Here is a 25181-nt window from a genome sequence, read left to right as displayed (position 1 = left end):
ATCCCCTCTTTTCTTACTGTGGGCACTGCACATGAGCAGAAGCACTGCCAAGAGCAGATAAATAGGCAGAAGAACTGAAGAAATAAAAGAGGAGACAATCTGTATGCTACACAAGAAAAAGGTTTAAAAACCTTGAAACTGTTAGAATTGTTAGCACAGAATTACCTGTTTGCAGTCTTGTTCCAAGGCTTTCAATATAATCTCTATTATGATAAAAAACGAAAACAAAATGGAACTTTTTAATTGTGTTTGGCACCAATGACTGCAGTGGAAATACCAGTGTTCCCAGACTCATCCTCATGTTTCCCCTAAAAAAGTACTGTCCAAATTTACTCATTTTTAACTGTGCATTTTTAAGTCATATAAAGGTTGGCTTATTCTACAAGTCCAAAATCACGTGACTTCTACATAATAAAAGTTAAGCCTCACTGCCTTCCCTGCTCAATTTCTAACCAGGAAAGCAAAAAAAAAGCAGACAGGATTTTTAGCTTTTAAAACTTTTAAAACCTTTTTTAGCTTTTAAAACTTAGGATTTTAAAACTTTTAAAAATCCATTACATTATGCATTATGTTTCATCTGTTAAAGTACACTTCAGTTTTCCCTTTTTTTTGCATGTAAAGAGTAAAGAACAAAGTAAATACTAGTGGATAAAACCAAGAGTTATAATGCATACAGTACTAGTAAATTGGGAGGAAAAATTGAATGTTAAATCACCAGCACAGCAATACCTCAGTGTCAGAAATGCTAGCTTCTGCTTCATAGTCAACATAAACACTGTCCCAGCCTGCAAATTTCACTAGTTGAGGTAAGAAAAAACAAATGCAAAGTGACAGATAGGGAACAAGAAGAACAAATATGATGTCCTGATGAATGGTGGATGATAGCCACAACAACCCTCAATTGGAGAGACTTTGCATACATATATATATATATATATATATATATATTTTAAGGAGTAGGGAAAAATTGAGTTGAAAGGAGTAGTTATAAAGAAAAAAGGAGGAGATAGTTTTGCTAATATTTACATGAGGGGAAGAGATGGAGAAAAATCAAGTGCGTTTGCTTCAATATTGAAGCATTAGGAGGCTTCCATTACTGACCACAGCAGGACTAAAGCTGGAAAGCTGATGAGTGATAAGTGAGACTGGATGCTCACATGCTAAGAACAATTTTGAAAACAAAAATTAAGCATTGTATTTGAAGTTACAGAAAAAGTTATAGGAAAAGCAGAACTAGTAAAAGGATACACACAGAAGATTGCAAAGTTGAAGCCAGGATCCAAAGTTGGGCTGTAGAAATGTTCCTTTCAGCAATGCTCTAAATGGGGATTTGAGTCACTAGAACGTACGTATCAGAACTAAGGAGCATGTTGCTTGCATGACAGCCTTATGAACCCAACCAAGAGATGTAGCAGTGTGTATTGATACAAAAGGCTCTATTTTAAAGGTGCCAGACAGTAGAATGAGGCATATTCTGACTGCACAAACTCTGGGAGATGTGTAAGGTAAAGCAAACGCTCAAGAATCAAAGTATTGGTGGATGTTATTTTTGAGAATGATCAAAACCCAAGCTAATAGGTAGGACTTGAGGTACAGGCAATTATGCCATTCCTTTTAGTTATGTAGAACTGTATGAAACTTGGAAGGGGTCATAAAACAGGTTTGTAAGACTTGCTACAGTAATATTCTTTAGATAAAAGCTGGATCAAAGAGGGTCTGTGGAGAAACAGGGGAGAGGATTCAGTGCCCTTATTAAAGCTTAACAGGGTAAGTTACAGGTAAGAGCAAAAAATTGTTCAGGAGGTAGATGGAGTCAAGAGTGATTCTGGGATTTTTCCAGATGTGGAAGAAAAGTGGAAAGGAAGAAACAAGGAACAGTGTAGGAGTACAAGTTGTTGCAAGCAGAGCAGAAAAAAAAAAAAAAAAAGGTTTGTAAAAGAAGTGCTTGGTGCATTTCTGAATAAATAGAAGAAAAAGAGAGAAAAAAAGAGAGAACTTTAGAAGGACAATGGGGATGGCCATGCCACATTCTCTTTTGGTTTGTTTCTTTTTTGAAAGGAATGAGAAGGACTCCAAAAATACTTATCTACATTTGTATAGAAGATCTAGAGGAGTTCCAGGAGACAAGCTATTACTCAGTACTATCAAATGCAAAACCATATTTTAATATAGGGAAAAAACAACTTGAAATGCAAAACTAGAATTTGGCTAATCAACTAATGTCAGTTTAAGATGATGAAGCAAGGTCCACTCTTAAAACTATTCACCATTTTAATAACAGTCCTTAAATTACTCATGTAAAACTTCTGTGTGTGAACACCCTCAAACCATCCTCAAGCAGACTGAGTTCTATAGGCTGAATAAAAATAAAAATGAAAATGTAACTATAAGTATGGAAATGTTTATTGAAAAAAAAAATTGCAACTGTTCTGAAATGGACCACAAAAATTATCAATTACATAATCCATATTAAAATCATAAATTGTACCTACCTAATCTGAGGTTGTCTTTCAGAAGCACTAAAACTTTCTTTAATTATACCTGAAACAGATGCATAACTATTACCTTTGAATGACAGAAGATATATCTACATACACATGTTAATATTTTCTATTTCCCAGACATGGTGTCAAAATAACTTTTAAAAAGCAGTGTACACTGGAGTGGACAGTCCAAACTATGCTAATTAAACTGCTTTGCAGAGCAAACAGAATTAAGTTGTTTGCTCACCAGCAGTTACTACATGTGCATCAATTGTGGTTGCCATAAACATACTTGAAGCTTAACTCAAGGATCATATAGGAAAAACAGGTCTTGGCAGATCTTGTTCTATCTGATGTCTTCAAAAAAATCCCATTACACTGAGGCCTCAAAAGAAACCTGAATCTTAATCTAAATCAAATGGGGTGAAATAAGCCTAAAAACACGAAGATCTCCAAAATTCTTCATAGAGCACATAGTGCAAGTTATGGGTTTCCTGATGCAATACTAATTCTCAACAAATTTCCTATGCTTTCACTTCACAGCCTAAGAACCATATGTAACAGATGTGAGATTTTACTCCTAAGACTTAGCAAACTACCTAAATGTCATATGTAAAGAAGAAACACTTTCTCAAATCGTCAAATCCAAAGAGTTCAAGTAGTCTGAATTTAAAAAAAAAAAAAAATGCATTTGGCAATCTTAGGAGGTATTAAAGGAACTCATTTTGTAAAATTACATTGTCCAGACTAAGAATAATAATCCTTTCTTAAAGTATATTTCAGCATATACAAGTATACTGAATAACCAATACCTTTTTTTAAAGCCATCTTACTTCTTCCTTGAAAGGAAGAAAAATTTGCCAGCATTAATTACAATTGATTTATAAAGCTAACTTCAACACTAATCAGAAAACACATGTGATCTAAGAATATATAGATGCTTTTTCTGGAAAAGCAATCCTGAAGTATCTATATACCAATTAAACTCTGTGTTGGGTGGAAAATGAGCAATAACTTCTAGAAATGCAGATTAAAGTTACTGTGATTAATAGGAACTAACTGGATCTTTTGAGTTAAGATATTTCATTAATTAAATGGAAATCTGGCACAAAAATATCTAAATATTTTTCAAGTTCATATTTTGTTAATGTCTTAATCTTAAAAAAGAAAATTTAGCAAGGAAATAAATTACCAATAAAACTTCGTGCGTGGCAAGTTACAAACTACACAAATATTTCAAATGTTTGTGTACAATACTGAACTATTCCACAAAGAATTCAATTTCTGGCAGATGAACAATATGTTATTCTTCAGACTAAATACCAAAATAGAACACTGACTCTGCAGGCTACTTTTCCTCAAGATGTTTCTTTATACAGCCCTCTCCCACAGTCAGACAAGGCTTCCCTGTATTCTGCAACATTCTCTTGTTGGTCTTTTAGCACAAAAAAAGCAGCAAAGTGAAAAACTTTTTTTCTTTCTACCTTTTTTTTTTTTATAATTATTTAAGAAAACTTTGATGATAAACTCAGGGCTGACTAGACACAAGTCCTTCTGCATTTAGAAAGAATAAAAATCCAGCTATCAAATAGTACTACAAACAGACACAGTAATGTTATTCTATATTTTTTAAAGGCTGGCACTCTGAAACAACATTTGTTAATCTTAAAATAACTACATTCCCTTCATCTTTTAAAAGGATGGTTTAAATAATCCACAGATTTTCTGCTGGAACTTCATGGGATGCATGAAAATCTCAAGTTTTGCTCAGCTCCAATATCAATCTTTTTCTTCTAGTATAAAAAGTTCTTTGATTTTCCTCTAATAAGAATCCCACCCCATTTAATAGGTAGATCATGGTAGCTTGGGATTTAGCTCATGGTGGTAAAAGATGTTTCACTTTTTAAGAAGAAAAAAAAACAAAAAACAAACCACTTAGAAAAACTATTTAGTCCAAAAAACTATTATTGAAGATAACACATAACTCAGCTGGTACTGTCCTAACTGACTACCTTAAATAACTACAGGCAGAATTAATGCTGTGTTTTGTCACATAATCCCTTCCTAATTCAAACCTAATCATTAAGCATTGCTTCAATACCATTTATTCAATTCATCTAGACAGGTAAAGATTGCCTCTTTCAACTTTCTTTTTTTCACTCTCTAAATAGAGCACTCTATTTATTCATTTGCATTGCATTACTGTTACTGAGACGGAAGTTTTCACACTGTCTTCCATCTGTTTCCTTTCAACAGTAGTTATCTCATGCTTCAAATCTTTGTCAAGTTTCCCAACAAAATTCTAGTTCTCATAGGCATTACTTCAAAATATAGGGACAAGCTACAGAAAGAAATTGGGATAAAAAATGCGTTATACTGGAAAGGGCTGCCACAGTTATTGTAGTTTAGTTAAAGGAACAGTGATGTTAGTTTTCTTTTTCTTAGGACTCACAACAGACAGCAAACTTGCCAAAAATCACAAAATACCCTAATATTGTAGATAAAACAATTAACATGCTGTTAGAAAGTAGTGTACATTTCAGTCTTACCAAAAGGAGACTCTTTCACAAGACTTGAACTGGAGCGGCTTGAGTTGTCCAATACATCCAGCTCATCTTCTACTTCAGAAAACATATCTGAACATGAAAATGAAAGCAAAGAATATTTTAATGCATTTCTTTTAACCATCTTCCAGCATAATAGAACTCCTGATGCTTCTTTTGCTAATGACTACCTTTCTCAGAGTTCTCTAATGTGCTGACATCCTCTACCAGGTTTTCTTCATATGTTCTTTCCTCATCATTTCCATACGCAGATTGACACAATTCAGCTGGAAGATTTGAATTTTCTGAAAATGCACTTTTGCAGCTGGATGTCCCAGAACCATGGCTATGAAGACTCAACTTCTCATAATGTTTCTGTCAACAAAGAATAAAAAGGAGACGTTGTGTACCAATTTATCTGGCTCTCATTAGATAAACCTGAAGATGAAAGTGTCACTCCCAGATACGCACACACATAAAAATGAACTTTTTGTTACCACCTACTGTTAGTCCAGGACAACGTGGTTCCTGTATCATTCACTGATTCTAAATTTAAAGCAAAACTTTCAAGCAAGCTCTTAATGTAAAAAAAATATTTCTATCCTTTAAAGGTATCTTCGTTCTTAAGATATTTTCAAAACAAGCACTGAAAGTGAGAAAAAAACCAAAAACGGATGCCATACCAGAAAGAAATACTGAACAACATGGCAAGGACAGAAGGCTCCCAAATGGGAGGATTTACAATAGGAGGTTTAATCTCTTTCAGTTTAGATAATACACAACACAGTAGATCTGGAAATGCAAAGACCATCAAAAGTCAAGATGGCACTACAAAATAAGGTGGACTTGATATATGATAAGATGCCAGAGAGAAGGCTGGAAGGCTGAACTGACCAAATGCCTGGCATTACCAAAGCTGAGCTACAAAAATCAAAACACAGAATATAAATTATTTGCCTATAACATTTAAGTGCTGAATCTTGTCTGTAGCATGAGGTTCTTCAGTGAGTATAGAATTCTGCCTCTGCTGCTGCCAACATGTTCTGGAAAGAGCAGAGATCCCTGATCCCTGCTATTGCTGCTCTTTTAATGTAACATATTTTGAGGGGAGACTGTTCTTATGATCTCTATATATTCTTCCAAGACTTCCTACGTTATTTCTGCTGTGTGTAAATAAATTCATGCTTCTTTTTCATCTATCTTGTCAAAGCAAAGTGCAATAAAGGAGAAAAGGACATAAATTATATAAATAGATAGGTTAAACAAATTAGAATTGTTAGTATTACAGTAATTTCAGGAGATAATAAATTCCTGAATATTACATTCTTACCAAGTGTGCCAAATACAATTTGACCTGTATCTAAGACAATGTACTTCCAAAGTTTTTTCCCATGAAGTATTTTGCCTTATTGGGATTCAGCAGATTGAATGCATTAGAAACCCTCCTCCTTCAGAAACCTGACTGCCCCCCTGAGCACTGACTATACTGCTGGCTGCCTAGTGGTCTGCTCAATTAGTTCACCATCTTTTGTTCTATTCCCGAAACTATAACTTGTAAGAGATGGCTTGTCAAGCTCTTCTCTTCGAATTTAAGTGGAAAAAAGTCATTTTTGCACTTAAAGCACCGGAGTCAGCTTTTGTCCAAGATGCCACAATAGTAGTGACTGCAGTGTAGCACAGCATGGCAACCATGAAGGATGACTTTCCAAAGTGAAAGAGAGTAGTCTAGTCGTGACATATGAGCACACTTATTGTGCCCTGAACAGGCAGTGCATAATTACTGAAAAGAACAAATTCACCTGTTCTACATGAAAGGAAAAGTAAGAGCCAAATTGCATGGATACTTCAAGCTTAAAACTGCTTTCAACATTGCCAGTACAACCTTATACTCAAATTACTGATTGCTAATATTAACTTGTAAACCAAGAGGAGCTAAGGGGAAAAAACAAGGATGGGGATGACTGCCGGTAACAATTGGTGTCGCATCCGACTGCCACATCAAGAAAGGAAACCTGTTTGAAGTGCATGAACTGAATACTATAGACCTTATGATGAAGCTAATCATCAGACTTGCTACAGAAACTACTCAGAGATCAGTGAAATGTACCCTAAAGCCTTAAAGGCATTGTAGAAATCATCAAGCTCTAACCTGTCTATACATAATAAAATCTTATCTGCCTACATAAGAACAGAAGGATATAAAGAATGTAACTTTGTGGGAAGAGCATGGACAAAGTATTCTCCAACGCCTTGAGATATCTCCAACCACTTTGATGTCCTCAGAGAGATTTCTTTCAGACAGGTAGGAAGATACATACTCATCCTTTGAAGAAATCTGTTGTACAGTGGGATATTCAAAATATCACAAGCATTGCAGTATGATTGTTATTTATTCATTTGAATTCTGCTCTTGTCTTTATCCTAGAATCCACTGTTTTACAAATCTTTCTGGAGACTACGTCAGTTGATCCAGTTTTATCTCGCATTTTCATCATAAATTTATACTTCAGTTTCCCCTTAGGTCCAAATGTTTGGCGCCTCTGTTAAAAGAAACTCTGCCTTCTGGGATAAATATATGTCAAAAGGAAATTTAACAGGAAAAGAGTCCCTGTGTAAAAATGTTCAAATTATAAACTAATTATTTTTTTTTTCCAGAATTCATCTTTGACTGAGCAAAAGCATCTCTGGAAGCACTTGAAACTTGTGTCCCAGGCATGAAGAAAAACCTCTGTCTACAAGCTGAGACTCATCAACCATATCTTCTATACTTGCACTGTCTCTCTTCACTTGTAACCATTACCACTGTAAAATCAGAAATAATTAATTTTTTAAGGAAATGAAACCTAAACTGATCATTCAACTTCTGATAGGAATCTAATCTTCTATGAATTTAAATTAACACTATAAAACAAAACAAACAAACAAAAAAAAGCCAAACCCAAAAACCAAAACACCAATCTTTTGTTAAAATAAAGATACTGATCTTCTGTTTAGTTCTGCTTTGCCATATTGCTGTCCAGAAGAATTAACTTTTCTGTCTTCAAGAAATATAAAGCTCTCTAGAGGCATTTAAAAACAGTGTTCGATTCATCTTAGAGACAAATTATTCTCTTCAGTATTAATCAACTGATTTTCTATTTAAAGAAAAAAAATAGAACTACTTCCACTATTAAACTTTGTAAAAAAGTAGAAAATAGCAATAAAATGAGTAAGAGCATGAAACTGTCAGAGAAAAAAAATACATACTAAAGCAACATATTTCTTTCTTTAACAGGCAAACAGTTCTTGTGCACTGAGAACAAGAAGCAGATGTTATTTATAATGGTTTTAGTAAGACTTCTGTCAGTTTCTTCTGACATATTACAAAAAAGCTAGTGAAGCATGACCAAAATCACCACCAGTTGGCAGTATAGTAGGCCATAAAAAATATACTCAAGATGGTACCTATTTTGAATGTTTGTTAAACTGCAAATGGGTGTGAACACAATTTTTCAGGCTCTCTTTGACCTTGATGAAAAACAATTCAGTGTTTTGACTGAATTACAATGATAATCTGTATAATGGGATAGACAGACTGCCTATTAAATGTGCATTAACTGTGGTACATGCACATCATATACTACAACACATACATCATGAACAGCTTTGTGTCAAAACAAGTGACAATAGGTTTCAAAGAAAGTTTTGACAAAATGGAGAAACTAAAAGAACTGATGAAGTTTAAATAGGGAGAACGCAAAGTTCTATGAGCAGGGAGAAACAACTGTGCAAATATACAAGGGAAGGACTGGTCAGACAGCAGCTACACTAGAAAAGGCAAGGGGATTTTGGTGGATCAAAACCAGCATGACTCAGTGATACCATGGAAAAGGAAACTGGGATGCATAAAGAGAAGCATCCCCAAGAACTGTGTAATCTTTCCATTTAGTACCAAGAAGGTTCTCAGTTGGAGTAACCGAGTTAGTTTTGAACACACAAAAATATGGAAAAGACAGCAAAGGAGAGAAATTAGAATAATCAAATGTCTACACACCACGAATTACCAAGATTGATGGAATTTGATTATTCAGTCAGGAGAACAATTTACAAAGGGAAGACATAACATATAAGAGAAACAAACATATAAGAGAAATAAAAAAACTTTTACATATTCCCAAAGTGAAGAGAACAAAAAGTAAACAGCTTAAGCTGCAAGAACTAAAATTTAAGTTAGACCTTAATACCCTCTAGTAGTAATTATGCATTCAACTGCTGCATCTATCTTGAATCCTGAAGAGAGAAATGAGTATTTATACACTGTGTAACACATGTGAATGTTTCAATAAATGGAGTGTTCTGGGGACATTCTGGACTTAACGCTCACAGAGCAGTTCCATGACACTTCAGAATGGGTCTGAAAATGTCAAGCTTTATATATGCATATACGCACATGTCCATCTAACATATCCTGGAAATAAAACATACCAAACACATCCACTATGTTAAGCATACAAAGCAAACACAGCATTTTCTGAAGGCATCAAACTAACTGCAGATACAGGATATAACACAGTGTGTATGTGCTATAGCTATGCCCAGGCTTTCTAATTATTTTCTGTCAGTGCTTAAGGTAGCCTCACGGTATTCCAGATGTTATCTTCAGATGGAAAATATTTACTCATTCAGACATGTGATTGCTGATGTAAAGACATTTTTTCATTTCTGTGGGTTCCATACTGTTCCCTAATTTGGCATAGGTTGCCTTGGGAGAGACTTTCTATCTCTTGACATGTTTATGACTGACTGGTCAAATACCCATCAAATGTGACAGGTAGTGCTAAGGCTTGGAGATGGACAAGGCCATCTCTGACAGCTCTTCCTGCCTTATGTGATTCTATTGAAGTAATTTGATGCACTAACAAACAGAAGTTGAATTCAACATATCATGGGATCATCCTTAATAAATTGATCATACAGTTACAAAGGTAGTTACTTGGCTGTGATTATTATTTTCTTCATTCAGTAACTCTTAAAAAGAATTTCACCTGTAAAACAGATTTTGTGTGTAATTATTTTATTCTCCAAACGTAAATAGTATAAATCTAAAAAAGTTACTTTCTTCTTATCACACCAACTGTCATTTCTAACATATAAACTTTACTGCCAGTACTGGCAACATAACCACCAAAACAGAATGGGGTCAGAACAAAACCAATGGAGTGAAAGGTGGAAGAAGAAAAATAATGTGTGGAATGCTAAGTTTTCATGACATTCCATTCACTTATTTCCAATGGGAATTTTGTGCAGCAGTGCACAGATAGGCACCATCATCCTTTACATACATACATACATACATATATATATATATATATATAAACACACACATACCTTTTTGAAATTCAATTTTTAGTAAAAATGGGAATTGAATATTCTAACAAAGATTGGAGTATATTGCTGCAATACGAATAGCATGATCTACAGGTGGATTACGAAGGTTCATGCCACAAATGGAAAATAGGAAACAGAAGCAGGTATTTCAGATCTGGCCAGGGGCTTTAGTTTAGATACAGTCCTATATGAAAACTGCTATATTGCTTCTTTTAATATTTCCAGGCAATTAATGGTTACTGCAAGAGAGAGATCCGGGCAGGCTTCTTAGCGAAGGCTGTAACAGGGGAGGCTGCAAGCAGCATGATTGAGTCCAACAGAAGTTCCCCACCTTGATACCTTCAGATCTAGGACTGGGAGGGCTGGTGTTGACACTCAGCTAAAAATCCCATCTAGGTGGGAGATGACTCCACCTTGGATCTCTATGCTGTGCCAGTCAGCATGCTGAAGACTTACCAGTTCAAGTGTGAAATCAGAAAAATGAGTAACCTTGCTAATGGCCATGTTTGTGCATTTGAGCATTAGGAGAAAGCACTCAGCTAACGATGACCTAAATGGACCCACTCAGAACAAGCACTGTTAATGACTTCTAACACCCTATTAGCTTGGACAAACATCTGATGTGGGACCATGCCAGGGATCACACACTACACTCAGAAACAAAAGTCGTGCCCACTTTTCCATTACCATAATCTTGATCTCCTATTACTCTGCATAACTGGGAATTCCATTTCAATCCATGGGTTTGCATATATGGATTTGAAAAGTCAATGTATATTCTACTGATATGATTAATACAAAAATTAAAATAAACTTAAATTCCCAAAGAGCACAGAATTAAAAACACCTGGAAAGGAGATAGAATGTAGCAGAACACCTGTGCCATATGCACAGATCAGAACTTCAGAAACTAGGAAAAAAAATTACCCTGATCAGCCAGATATTCTACCATGTATGCTCATTTTTAATATATTCTCTGAGAATAGCAGGAGGAACAAATGGCTCATATTTTGCTATAATTTTTACCTGACAGGCTCCAAGTATAAAGCTAACACTTTTCTCTCCTGCATTCAAAATACAGGACAGATCTCAATATTCATACCTCTACATTGATTTAGGTATATTGATATTTTACATTAAAAAATCTGCAATGAGAAGAAAGTTATTCTATTTGTCTGTCAAATCGTATGTGAACACAAAGGCTTATCAAGGGCTTCTAAGCATTATTTCTCTGTTAAAAACACCCTAGGATATATAGAGTAAATGAAACAATAATGGATGCTGCCCATATAATCCAATACATATTTCCAAAGTAATAAAAGTGACTTGTTTTCAGCTTTTTGCAGACAGCCAAAATTATGCCTAAATTATTCATATCCAGCTACTTCAAAAAAAAAAAAAAAAACAAAACAATCAAATTATTACTTGGCTACCCTCTCATGTCTTCAAAGGAAAATATTAGAAAGATACTTCCATTATTAGTAAAATCAACTACTGTTTTGAAACTCAGATTTGGTTTGGAACACAAAAGTCAACTTTGACACTGGACTGTTTTATGACTTTACACAAACCACTTTTTTCCTCTCTAGTATTTTCATTCCAGAGCATGAATAACATGCTGTTTCTTACCTGTTTCTAACCCCTGTAGCACTCCTTTGAAACCTGAAAGATCCTAGCCTGATTTATTCAATTACTTTCTCTTATTTACAGCCATCTGGTCTCCAACTTCTCATTACTGAGTCATACTCCATTCAGCTTCTGTAGTGGTCTGAATCTTTGTTAGGTCCTCCTGTCTTACCTGTTTCTTTTAAGATACACAATAAAATATCCATTGGAGTGGAACTAGAGTTACACTATTCCTTTTTCCTTCTTGTAGTGTAGATAGGTGTATTGTTCAAATACTTATACAAAACAGAAGTACTCTAACTTCAATGTGACCCTATTACTTCTAAGATATCTTACAAGCATCTGGATAGGGCACTCTTCTCAAAGATGGAGTAATTGCATTGAAATCCTAAATTAAACATAATTTCATCACAGTTATGTGCAAGAGAACAAGTACACCAAGAAATGAAAAAAATAATTACATTCAACAAGCTCCTAAATATGTAGGTAAGAAAACTCAAAAAAATTATGGGAAACAATAGCTCATGCTGTTTTAAGTTATAAATCCCACTCTGTATCTTTCTTTCATCTAAGTGCCTCTCACATTTCAAGTGATAGTTGTTTGTTATTGTTTTTCTGGAAGGTGAAAAAAAAATGGTATAATAAAAGAAATTATCTTGGACTGATGGGTGAAAAAAAGTAGTGGAAAAACTATTAACAATTTCTCCAAGTTTTACGTTTAGCCAGGAAGGTGAAGACAAAGAAGATTTTAAAATAAATAAAAAAATAAATTAAAATCCATGAGTTTGGGACCAGGTGTTCCTGAAAACCTTTTTCCTACACAGAAGTTCTTCAGTGCAAACTACTGGGCCCTGATAAAAGCAATCTAAGATACAAGAATAGCTCTGTAAATTATAACTTTGCTTCATAATTACCATAACAGTAACTTTCACTGTGAGATTTTAATGCACAAAAACAATGTCTTTGTATTATTAAATAAATTCTCTGGGATCATATACAAGCTTGGTTCATTAAGTAAAATGCTGATGTCATGAAGATGCTTAAAACACAGTGTGAAGCAAATGGAAGAATTTTTAGAATTATTCCTGCAGAAGTGTATCACACAGTAAGAAAGCATTAGCAAATACCCCATCAGCATCATTGTTCTTTATTTAGCAATCTGTAAAAATTATACTTGTGTAGATTCCATTTTCCAGGTGTCGTTGTTTGTGAATCATACACAAGATTATCCAGATGTTCCACCCTAGCCAAGTATATATTGTACTCAAACCATTCCCAAGTGTGAAGTAATAATTAAATGCTAACAAATTCTATCAAAATAGAAAGAATCTCCATAATAATTCCATTTTCCAACACAGAATGATATAGGTTTTTAAGATACTGTAATTTTTTCTACATAAGCACATCCACAAAAACTGAATTAATGTCTTGTTAAATTAAAGAGACTGTATGTAAAAATGTTCTCAGTGTATTGGTCTTTTACTTCTGATTTATTTTCTGCTTTCTTGTACCTTCTTTTCTCAGAGATGGCAAAAAATATAAGAAAAAATAAAGCCTGATACATGCACTTACTTGTGATAAAATTGGAAACTGATGGTGATAGGTTACTGCATTTCGATTGGCCTCCATGAAGTACTTCTGGGTTCGTCTTCTCTCCCGATCCAATTTCTTCTCCAACATGAGATGAGAGGTGGATAAAGCATCCAAGTATTTCATCATCACATTAGATAGAAGTGAGCTGACCTCCACTATGTCTGGACGTGCCTCTGCATCAGGAGTCAAGCATCTACAGAAGGAACATTAGATATTGAAAGGTAACAATTTATCTCGAAAAAACTCTTTAGTACCACAGCATTCCAATGGTATTGATCCAGTCATGCTGGCACAGTTTGATGCTGTGCAGCCTTGGTGTTGACACACTAGAGAGCACAGAACAATTACCCTTGGCACTGACCCAGACAGAACTGCTCTGGAGGGCTGCTGCTGTGCACTCCCAGACACGTTAGGGAGTGCCTGGTGCATCTTCCTGGGGCTGGAGCCTCTCCTGGGGACACCGTGCTCTGGTCAAGGTGCTGCACTGCTGCACAAAGCAGCTGTCAAAGAGGTGAGTGTGGTGTCACAATGACAAAATCTTCACAGATTTTGGAGAGATGAGATCCCCACATAGTGCAACAAAGAAGGAAAAATCTAGGGATTATCTTCAAAAGAGCAGTGGGTAGAGGCTTCCAAGAGGAGGTAGGCAGGACAGTTGTGACTCTGACTCCAGATATACCATTAAAGAACAGGTATAGTGACCTAGGAACAGGTGGGGAAGAAAAAAATCTCTCAGAGGACACACCAGACCCAAGTGAGTCTGAACATACTGTTCACATCACAAAGAAGAATCAGCAGCTGACAGTCATTTGAGATTGAAGGAACAGAGGCATCCATCTCCTTGAGCTAATTTGATAATTGTGAAGCATGTTGCTTTTGAGAGGCCTGGATTCAGCACTTTGTGGAGATACTACCAAGACTCATCTGAGCCCTTGCTGCTCATTCATATGGGCATGAATGACACCACCAGAGCTGACCTTGACCATCCAGAAAGTGACTACAGACAGGGGGCCAAGTGTGAAGGACAGAGGGATGATGTGGTCTCTTCAGTTTCTCCAGTGAGAGTGAAAGACTCAAGTCTGGGTGGATGCAATCTGCAATTCAACACCTGGCTGCGTGTAGTCAAGAGCTTATGGGTTAAGGATCACAGAAACAGACCAACGCAGGTAGATGCACCCTGTAAACCACCCAAAACCAAAGAGGATTTCAATAAAGCCTTTTTTTGGAGGAATCTTCATGATTGCAGGCACTCCTACTCTTTGGGACCTATTAGCCACTCTGATATCTCCTGATGAGGTACTATGGCTGAGTGCAGCAATCCAGGATATTATTAGAATATCCTGATGACAATTTCTTCATGCAGGTGATTCAGAAGCTAACAAGAAAAGGCACTGTGCCAGACCTGGTGCTCACAAACAAGGAAGAACCAGACAGGGATGCAAAGACTGAGGGCAGCATGGCTACAGCAGCCATGAAACTGTGGAGTTCAAAATCCTGAGAGAAGTGAGAAATACAGATTGAATGGTTACAACAGCGGACTTCAGGAGAGCAGAATTCAGCCTGTTTAGGGATCTTCCTGGTTGAATCTCATGGAAGACTGCCCTGAAAGGGAACTAGAAAGCTTGGGAGACATAGTTAATGTTCAGGGACACTCCAAAGCACAAGAAGAACCCACTCCTGTGTGTAGGAAAAAGAGGCTGGATACACAGGAAGGAAGAAGACAGAAGAATGTCCTTTTAAAGTACAATTTCAAAAGCAAGTAAAATGTGAACCCACTGTACAACCTAGTGACAAAGGACATGGTAAATGCTGGGGCATTCAATCATTTTTTTGTTTCTATTTATTTACACTGGGAAACTTTGGCCTTAAATGTTCTAGATCTCTGAGGCTACCTGTAGAACCCGTGAGCATGAAGCATTACCACACAGTAAAAAAACATAATGAGAAACACATAAGCCATGTGGACATCCACAAGCCTGCAGGACCAGATAAGATGAATCTGAGGGTGCTGATGCAACTGGCCAATGCTACTGTTCATCATGTCTGAAAGTATCAGAGGGAGGTTCCTATAGACTTGAAAAAGTTGAATATCATCCTTACATGCAAGAAGAGCAAGAGAATGGTCCAGGAGGCTACAAGCCAGTCAGTTTCACATCAGTCATTGGTAAAATAAGTAAATTCCCATGGAAGTTATTTCCAAGACACAAAGGACAAGAACATCCAGAATGGTTTAATAGCAGTTATATCTAGATTAGCCTGATTGCTTTTTATGATGGTTTTGTGGACAAGGGGACAGTAGTAAATTCTGTAGGTAGCTTCATTTTAGCAAGGCCTTTGACACAATATCCCATGGTATCCACAAGACTGTGAGGTAGGTAGATAATTAGCTGAACTTCCTGGCTCAGAGATATCATCAGCAGTACAAAGTCCAGCTGGTGGACTTCATTCTGCAGGGACTGATATTGGGCCAGTACAGTTTAATGTCTTTATTAATGACCTAAATGACTGGATGTAGAGTGTACTCAAAAGGTTCATGAATTCTGCGTAGTTTACTGGTTTCCCTGCAGAGTACTTTTGACCAGCTTTGATACAGATACACTTAACCCAATCCAACACCTTTCTTTAGAGAAAATGTCACAGAATTTTTTTATTATTTCTAAACCAGTGCTTTCTAAATAATTATAACTGCTACATAAAGCACAATTTTGAAAAGCAGTTGAATTCTTGATTATATTTTTTGTTTAAGTTAGCTCAAATCCATGGATTCATCTCATGAATTTCCATAACTTCATTACTCTGTTTTACTTAAAATGTTATATTTCCTCTAAACAGGTACAAGTTTTTCATGCTTAATAAGTATTTGATTATTATTAATATTTACTTTAATCCACTGAAATTGGTCAATGATTCCAAGAATATGAGCTATCAAAGATTTCTGATAAGTCCTAAATCCATTTCCCATGCATACAGAAATAAATGTTTTCTTGATGACTGAACCCTGAGTAGATTGATGTTCAGCTATGAAAGGCTTTGACAATTATGATTCCAGAACTTTCTTGAATAACTTAATGCAATAAAACTGAATTTAATAATAATAAGAAACCAACTAATTATAATTATAACACTAAATGCAAATTTACAATTGCAGCACAAAGCTTTCAGTGTGTTTTCTAGTCATTAGCAATAAATCATTCTTTTCATCTTTGAATAGGTACTGTGCTTCAGTCATTCAGAAATAACTTCCTGTTATTAATGTTTCTTCATCTATTTTAGAAGTAAAATCTCATTATTATTGGTTTTCTTTAATGTTCTTCAATCTTTCTAAATATCTCAGAAAGCATAAGCCAAAGCATAAGCATAAAATTTCATTTAAGGATTTACCCATAGTGAGAGAATCAACATTTTTAAAAAAAAACATCCTATGCTTCCCACTGCTATTAAAATAAGCAGAAGGAAAACTTAATTTCAACATTTTCATGCAAATAGCTATTTAATCATCTATTTAAACCAGTTAGCCTCCATAGCAGTCAGCTTCACGGCAATATGGGACTTTCAATGAACCTGTATAATACAGCCACGTTATCTATAATCATAAATAACTCAATAGATGGCCTTGGAAAAATCCTCAGAAACTTTCACATATCAGCAATGAAAAGAAGGAAGAAACAGAGGGCCAGACAGTGACATAAATCACTGATAAAGGTGTGTTTGAAACGGAATACATATAAATACTGATATGATGATGTGACAGGAAAATATTTTCTGGGTGCATTTGGGTTTAATAGATTATTCTAAATAGCAAGCAATGAATTAATAAAGCTAGTTATTAAACTACAAATATTCATAAATACTTAAAATACTAAAAGTATTTTCAGGACCTCTAAAATATTAGCTCAGTGAGATCCTATCCTCTCCATTGTTGTCCTTCATCCTCAAGGTCTTCAAAGAACAGAAAGCTTTTTGTGGAATAAAACATAGGATAAAAACATTACAGTGAAGTGCTTTTTAGAGATGGAATTCAACATCTGAGTAAAAAAGAAAAAGCTAAGTGAAGTTTTTCTAAATCAAGAGAGCTAAATCTCACAGAAGTGCACCAATTCAATCTCTATACATTGTCTTACACACACATTATCACCAGGAAGATGTATCTATTGCTAAGAAAAATGTGTGCTATTACTGTGCTATCTTTGCTTTGTTACCTCTGCTATTCTGCTAAAAGCATTAGAGAGTATAATGGAAACATATTTCTATCAGTCAAATATGATCTATAAATAACATATTGCAACTGGGTTACTTTTTTGACCATAAACTACAGTAAATAAACACTGGGGGGAATTATGTGTGGGGAATTAACTAGAGCACCAGTATTGTTAAATTTCAATACTGAGTAGAAAATTTATAGTCGCTGGATAAATGTCCTGATTATACTGGCAGGAGTTTTCCAGTTGCACCTATGCAACTGTACTGCATATATTATTAGCAGAGAAAGAAGATACCTCCATTTTTATTTAAATCAGAGACAAACACAGGCAGTTGCTCGTGTCAGCAAACTGTCACATTGCCACTGCTGGAAACATACAAATCAAAGCATTCATTTTTCAGTTGGATATTGAAATGAAGATGGATAAATGATTACCTTTTAATGACAAATGACACTTTTTCAGAGTACAGTCCTTCTGGAACAGGTTCATACACAGCCCCGACTATCTGCAAAATAAATAACACCAATAATTGACAAAAAATATTACATCATTTATCTGAAGATCCCATATGATAAGTGTTGCTCCTTGAGACAACCAGATGGCCATTACATTGTCAGCTCTTACTTGCAAAGCAACTTAGAACACATCTAATGCAGAATGTCACTTCTAATAAAGTATCCTAAGATATAATACACAATTATATAGAAAATCAAATATTTAAAAATGGATATATATAAATCTCCTATCACCAGATGCAATGACAAAAATATGCTAGTCTGAGAGGTAACAATATGCTAACATTTACAAGACATTTTTGCAATTAGAATGGCAAGATAACAGTTCATACAATGATAAAAACTTGTGCTCATTCTCACACCCGACCAGAGAGCAGCTTATGCTTCTATAACCTTAAACATAAATAAATTCTCATGGATGTAGTGATCACACAGAGAAATAACTGGTAGGTTGATCTAACAAATCCAAATACCTTAGTTGCCAAGGAGAGCATATTGGTGCTGTAAAATGGTGGGTTCAGAGTTGCCATCTGATAGAGGATGCATCCTGCAGCCCAGACATCAGCCTTCTCTCCATATGGCTCACTCTTCACAACTTCAGGGCTAAGTAAAAATGCAATGCAAACCACAACTATTTAATTAATTCACCTAGTAGTAGGCTTATTAAAAAACAAAACAAAACAAAAAAAAAAAAAAAGAAGCAAACACCCAATAGTTAGTCACTCCGATGTATTTTCAAAGCACATCCAATTATGTTCAAAAAGTTGCCTTTGTTTACTTTACCAGCCAAACTCTTTAAGTGTAATTACAATTAATAGTTTTCAGCTTCTACTGCAATTTTTTTCACAAGACTAGTGGTTTCTGGTTTGTTCACTTGTCCTTTTTGCTCATTTCATGTTGCAGTTTCTTTGGACTTAGTGGATACAAATGAATGTCAGCACTCAGAACTTATTTGCAGTTATGGTATTGCAATAAAATGGACTAGAGAACAGACAAATATTCCACATTGTCTTTAACTTGGATATTGGAAAGAATATGATTCCTGTACTTAGAATGCTACTGGAAATGACTTCGCTATTAATGTGAGTAAATAAAATTTAGTTATTATATAATTTTCTTCCTTTTAAAACTACTTTAAAACTACTACTACTGGATTTCATGTGAAGATGGGTGCCACAGACATGCAACTGCCTCCCAAAGGACAATAAAAAAAAATCCTTTGTAAAAATCCATTTAAAGCAAACAAAGTAGGCAATAATTTTTGTTTTGACTCAGTACAAAGCAGACTCCCACTTTTGTTTCTTAATTTCCTCAAAGATTTTTATCAACCTGGATGATGATAATTTACATTTTTAGGGATATTCTGATGCTGGACTTCAAGTCTTAGCAGTAAGTAAAGGTAAAGGACATTGTTAGAAGGTGTGCTGCTGTTTTGTACAAAGTGCAGAAAACAGACTTTTTTAAATAAATGGGATGAAGTCCCATAGATAAACTATTATCTGAAAGAGAAATTAAATGATCTTAACAGAACAGAAAGTCAGAACTGAGGTCATGGTGTGAGGAAGTGAGAGAGACATATCTGAGAAAACTGATGAAGAAAGATACAAGTTCCTGGGCAAAAAGTAATTAGCAGTTTTCCTTGATGGTCGCAGCTGATACACCATAACCAAAGAGGGGAACACAGGATGTTGAACATGGGGTTAGAACATGGTATCATTTCTGTAACCAGACAATTTTTGCTCCTCACTGCAACACTAATTCATTGGAGGACTTTGTGGAAATTTCTATTTTATGTCTTAAATGTACCTACTAAAGCAAATCTCAGTATTGCAACTTACTATATAGATGGTGAACTTGGAAAAGCAAAGATCCTGTCTTAATAAAGTTCCAAGCATGCTCCTATTCAGAAAAATTAATCTGACTTGAATTTTACAACCTTTATTTTAGTGATAATTTTCATGCACAAAAAGACAATATTATAAATCATTCTTTTAAATTACTAAATAATATTAAAATCACAAACAGATTATTCAAGCTAAACCTATGTACCTAAGATGAATGCAATCAAGAAAGAAACAGAAGGAACCAGACCTGGACTGCACAATCTTGTATTCATGCACAGCAGGGAAGAACCAAGCTTGATATGTTGTTTTGTCTGCTTTCTCATGCTGAAAGACTTCTTTTATAAAGAATGTATATAAAATACATTTCATGGTTTTTTTGTTTCATGGCTAATTAAATCTGCAATGTATCTTTTATAATAGAATGTTCAAACTTTATTTATTTACTTCCAAGAGATGTAGTGAAAACCCTCACTGCATTCCACAGGCTTGCCTCACCATCTGCTGGTTAGAAATGTGGGTGGTGTACAGTACTTGTTGATTAGTAAAACAGCTCTGCAGTCAAGTTTCATCTTTTGGATCTGCACTGTTGAGGGATGCCAAGCAGAGAAAGTACCCAGTTCTGTTCCTGTACACTGCCACCCACAAGCAGGAGGGTGGTGGGAGTACATATGGTTTGTCTAATTCAGTTGACAACTGTGTATAAACTGTCACTGTCTGGTCAAGACCAGAAAGAATGAGTACAACCAGACTCTGAATTTTATTCCATAAAAACCCTGCAAAATCAATCTTAGTCACAAGCACAGAAAATTATTTAAAGGGTTTAGAATTGGTATAACTTTTTGGTTTTTAAGTTTAGTTCTAAGGCATGATTCTTTCTTTAATTCTTAGATTAAGAGATCTTGATTGGCTGAAACAGAACAGTGATACTACTTAAACTTTTAGCAAACAGTTGTCTACATCATCAAATGCATTCAGCATCAAAATAAAATTCATACAGTTAGAAACTCTAAGAGCTGGTAAAGAATTTAATTTCCACTGATCTAAGGGCTGAAAATGCTATCACAATGCAGCAGTCCTGATGCATTTTATGATCTTCGTGATATCCACAATCTTGAATATTAAGACATGGCAGATACTAATATAAGTAGTCACTTAGTTCTTGCAGTTAACATATTCAAAATAATCACTACTGTTCTCCTCTAGGTTTGCAAATCACTGCTCATTTCCAAATTACATATTCAAGCTGAAAAAGCTCACTTCAGCAGCACTATGTTAACTATAGGAGAATACTTCACTGAAGAAATGTCCATAGCAAAAGCAAGACTATATTCTTCTAAATGAAGAATTTAGAAGAAAAGTCTTCCTGTGACCTACTTTAGGTAACCCTCCCCTGGCAAAGTCCCTTCCAACCCCTAACATTCTGTGATTCTGTGAAAGACACAGAAACATATCCTCAGAATACTTCTCAGCATCCTTGAACAGATGGTTTTATAACTGTTTCTCAGAAAGTTCACTCTTGCTCAACATATCATCATTGGTTTTATATTTAATAACAAAGTCTTTTATGCCAACAGTCTTAAAATGAGCCTTGAATTTGAATAATCCAAAGTTATCTGTTTTTCTTCTGAGCCACTTCTGCAAAGTTAAGCAGCTATTTTAGGTACTGAATAGTTTTACAAACAACACCACATTTTTAGTTAGTATTTAAAATGAAATAAAATTTTTTCTTAAATCAAGCCCGAATCTTGTCAATATTTATGCTACTTGTGAAACAGTGCCATTTCAACGAATCATCTCAACAAGCCCTTGATTTTGCAATCAAGCTTTCAGTTGTAATTTTGGTCACTGATGTTACTTTGACATGATTTTTATTTAAGAATACTTCTAATAGACTGTCCCAATCTGAACCTGCTACATTAGCACTATCACGTAGCTATCTGAAAAACTCCTATCCTCACTGGTTTAGCTCATGTTTGCATTAGTGGATAGAAGCTCCAAAATGAAGGAAGAAGTTTTCAGTTTGGAGGGAGATGATAGGGGAAGCTGAGTTCCTTTATATTCATCTAAATCACTCTCTACAGAAGCAAAACCAGTGGCCACTTGGACAAGCATTGCCTGTTAGGGACAGGCCACCAGCAACTGTGGGATACAGTAGTCTACATGACAATACTTCCCTTCTTTTTTTATGAAAATCATCAAAAAAACCCAGCAAAACAAAAAAGGCCTGTTGTGATGGGAAAGACACTTCTCACTGCCAAGTGTGAAGTTGTGTTGTCTGTCCCAATCTGAAAAACATGTAAAAAGAAGATCCCAATAATAAAGCCAGTGAAGCTCTCCACTTCTGTTGATCAACAGTTTAGAGAAATCTCCAACATAGAGCTCTCTTTCAGCACATATTCAGTGTCTCTCTTTCTAAAATAGAAGCAGATGTTTTATACTCCACCTGATGGGTTTTTTATTTTACAGTTGTGAAAACAAAGACACGGATATCCAGCTAACATTCAACAACTGATTAGTGTGCCTTTGAATTCACAAACCTTAAAGTTTTCATGTTTGCTAACATCATACATTATTGCTTATAGATGTCAAATATATTAACTTTTTTTTTTAAGTTTTATGGCCTCTAAAAGTGTAATAAGATTGTGCTCTAGAACACATGAAAGACTGACAGCAATTCACTTGTAAGTCATGCATGTCACATATTAATACAAATCAAATTACATTTTTTAAAATGTTTACTCTATTGTTCTTTACTCCTATTGCTTTGTTAAATAAAACCAAACAAATATCTAAATCATCAAACATCCAAGGCAGAAGCATGTTCAGAGCACAAGGCCCTCTTACTGATCCTGAAATGCAAAGTCACTCATACCTATTTTTTTCCCCAACAAAACTCAGAGCACACATGAAAGAGTGAAGACCAAAGCAGGGTCACATCTGATAAGTTGTTCAGCCTGTAAATCTGAAAAATACTGGAAGCCAAGAGATTGGTTTTTTCCCCTGCTGCTCCCAGTTGCTCTTTGCCACCACTGCCTCTTCTGCTGTGCCAGCACAAGGACCTCTACAGCTGCACCATGTATCAGTCCAAAGACCTGATGCACCCGAAAAATAACCTGAAATATTTTTCAGCCAGGTCAGTTGTCTAATCTCGTTCATCATTGTATATTTATGCAAATGCTTGTGCTGGCCCAGGTGATGCTTATAGCAAGCTGCTTCGTCCTTCCATTGTCTTATTATTACTGAAGAATATAATGAAGTATCACCTTTCACAATGTAATGAAAACACAATGATCTAAGTAAGCTTAAAATGTGCATAGCTGTTTCAACTGGTTTTATAGTTTAGAATTTTTAAGATTATCAGATGCATCTCTGAGTAAATTGTAAGGATAAATCAAAGTTTTATTAGTAGTTTAGTGTTTTGGTATTACGTACAGAGCCTCTGGGAGGATTAAAAAAGAGAAATGCATTTAAGTTCATGATGTGCTCTTCAAACATATCACAGGACCAGACAAGATCTAAAACTAGAAAAAGCATAAAACGGATTCTGAAACTTACAATATACACTTTCCCTTCAATGTTATTGCCAAGCAGTCAGTTTTAACAGAAACGCTGTAAATAAATTGTATCTTTAAATTGTGGTTAAGAGCTAGCACCTGGTAAACACTCCTGTGAATTGACTCCTTCCAACCAGAGATGCTTTCCAGTGGGTAACTGTGATTTCTTATAAAATGTTTTGAGGGACTAAGTCTGTAACCATCCAAACAGCTCTAGAAAATAAAAAGTTTTGTTTTGGGTTTTTTTTATCTATTGAACAGAAATCTGAACACTTCAACAATGGTAAAGGATTTTGCTTATTGAGCCATCCGCCTTTCAGAATGATCTCCATTTGTCCAAATGACCTTTGTCCAATTAACCAAGTACATCAAGAAACCACATGAATATTTAAAATTGAAAGGGATATATGGAGAAGCAAGTATCTTCAAGAAGGTAACAAGTAGTAGCAAATCCAATTCTACAACTCCAAACCTAAATCTTGAATAACTGATTTCATACAAAGTGTTAACTTTGCCTAATTTTAATACTTTATAAGCTAGATTTATGCTAAGCTGGTGATCCAGCTCCCTCTGTAGCAAAGGGAGAGAGACAGGCACATTGAGTGTTTGATTCGTCTCATCCTAAAATAGTTCTTTATGATAGATGGAACTAAATTCATTATTGAAGTGACTATTTTTTTCATTGATTTCAGCAGTCATCTATCTGCTTGACTTGACTAAGATGCCCAGTTTTTAAGTGGCCACATAGAAGCAAGGCGAACCCCAGACACACAAAAACTTGCAGCAAACAAATGTGTTTCTGCCAGTAAGGTATGAATTAGACAAACTGCAAATTTGTGTTTGCTAGAACATGATATACAGGATAATTAACTAATAACTACTTTTCTGTCTAGCAATCACATTCAGTATGCATTAAATGTAAAAATGGGGGAAAAGCTGACAGCTGAAGATTTTACCTGAAGAAGTTGCCAATATAATTGCCTTCTAATTGTCACTTTTTAAACAGAATTTTAAATTCCTGAATCTAACAAAGCTATTTGGTCCAGATGTCTGCAAAACCCCTCACAAAACATGAGGTAGATGAAACATAAGCATAACAGAATAATCTAGCCATAACTAATTATATATTTTTAACATTAAACAATTCATTGATTGATAGCTAAAAAAAATCAGCTGAAAAAGTAAGACTACATAGGCAACTGGGCAAAGATTAAAGAGAAGGAATGAGGGTATAAATGGCTATAAACAGAAGTGATCAGTAGTAGAAAAAGGAATTGGGTAACATAACACAGTATGCAGACTGACTGCCAAGTCCTTAGACAGAAATTAAATCAAGGAATACTTTCTCCTTCACAACAGAGATGAGGGACACATGTAAAAAAATACCTCTCATTACCACGAAAATGAGTTTCCTCAAAAAAACACTGACAGAAAACACCCCAGCTTCAGTACAG

At 35.2% G+C, this 25181-nt stretch overlaps 1 protein-coding gene across 1 annotated transcript in view; it reads right to left on the bottom strand.

Moving 5' to 3' along the window:
- NEK10 (NIMA related kinase 10) overlaps positions 1-25181 on the bottom strand; it is a 77827-nt gene that overhangs the window by 18106 nt on the left and 34540 nt on the right. The window contains 7 exon segments of the mRNA XM_071735470.1: positions 166-203; positions 2493-2541; positions 5033-5119; positions 5218-5401; positions 13592-13805; positions 18249-18319; positions 18803-18932. Coding sequence (XP_071591571.1) covers positions 166-203; positions 2493-2541; positions 5033-5119; positions 5218-5401; positions 13592-13805; positions 18249-18319; positions 18803-18932 — 773 coding nt within the window.

Source organism: Heliangelus exortis, chromosome 2, assembly GCF_036169615.1.
Source record: "Heliangelus exortis chromosome 2, bHelExo1.hap1, whole genome shotgun sequence".
In the NCBI taxonomy this organism is placed as follows: Eukaryota; Metazoa; Chordata; class Aves; order Apodiformes; family Trochilidae; genus Heliangelus; species Heliangelus exortis.
Note: the sequence above shows the minus strand (reverse complement) of the source record. Positions and strands in the feature narration are given on the sequence as shown.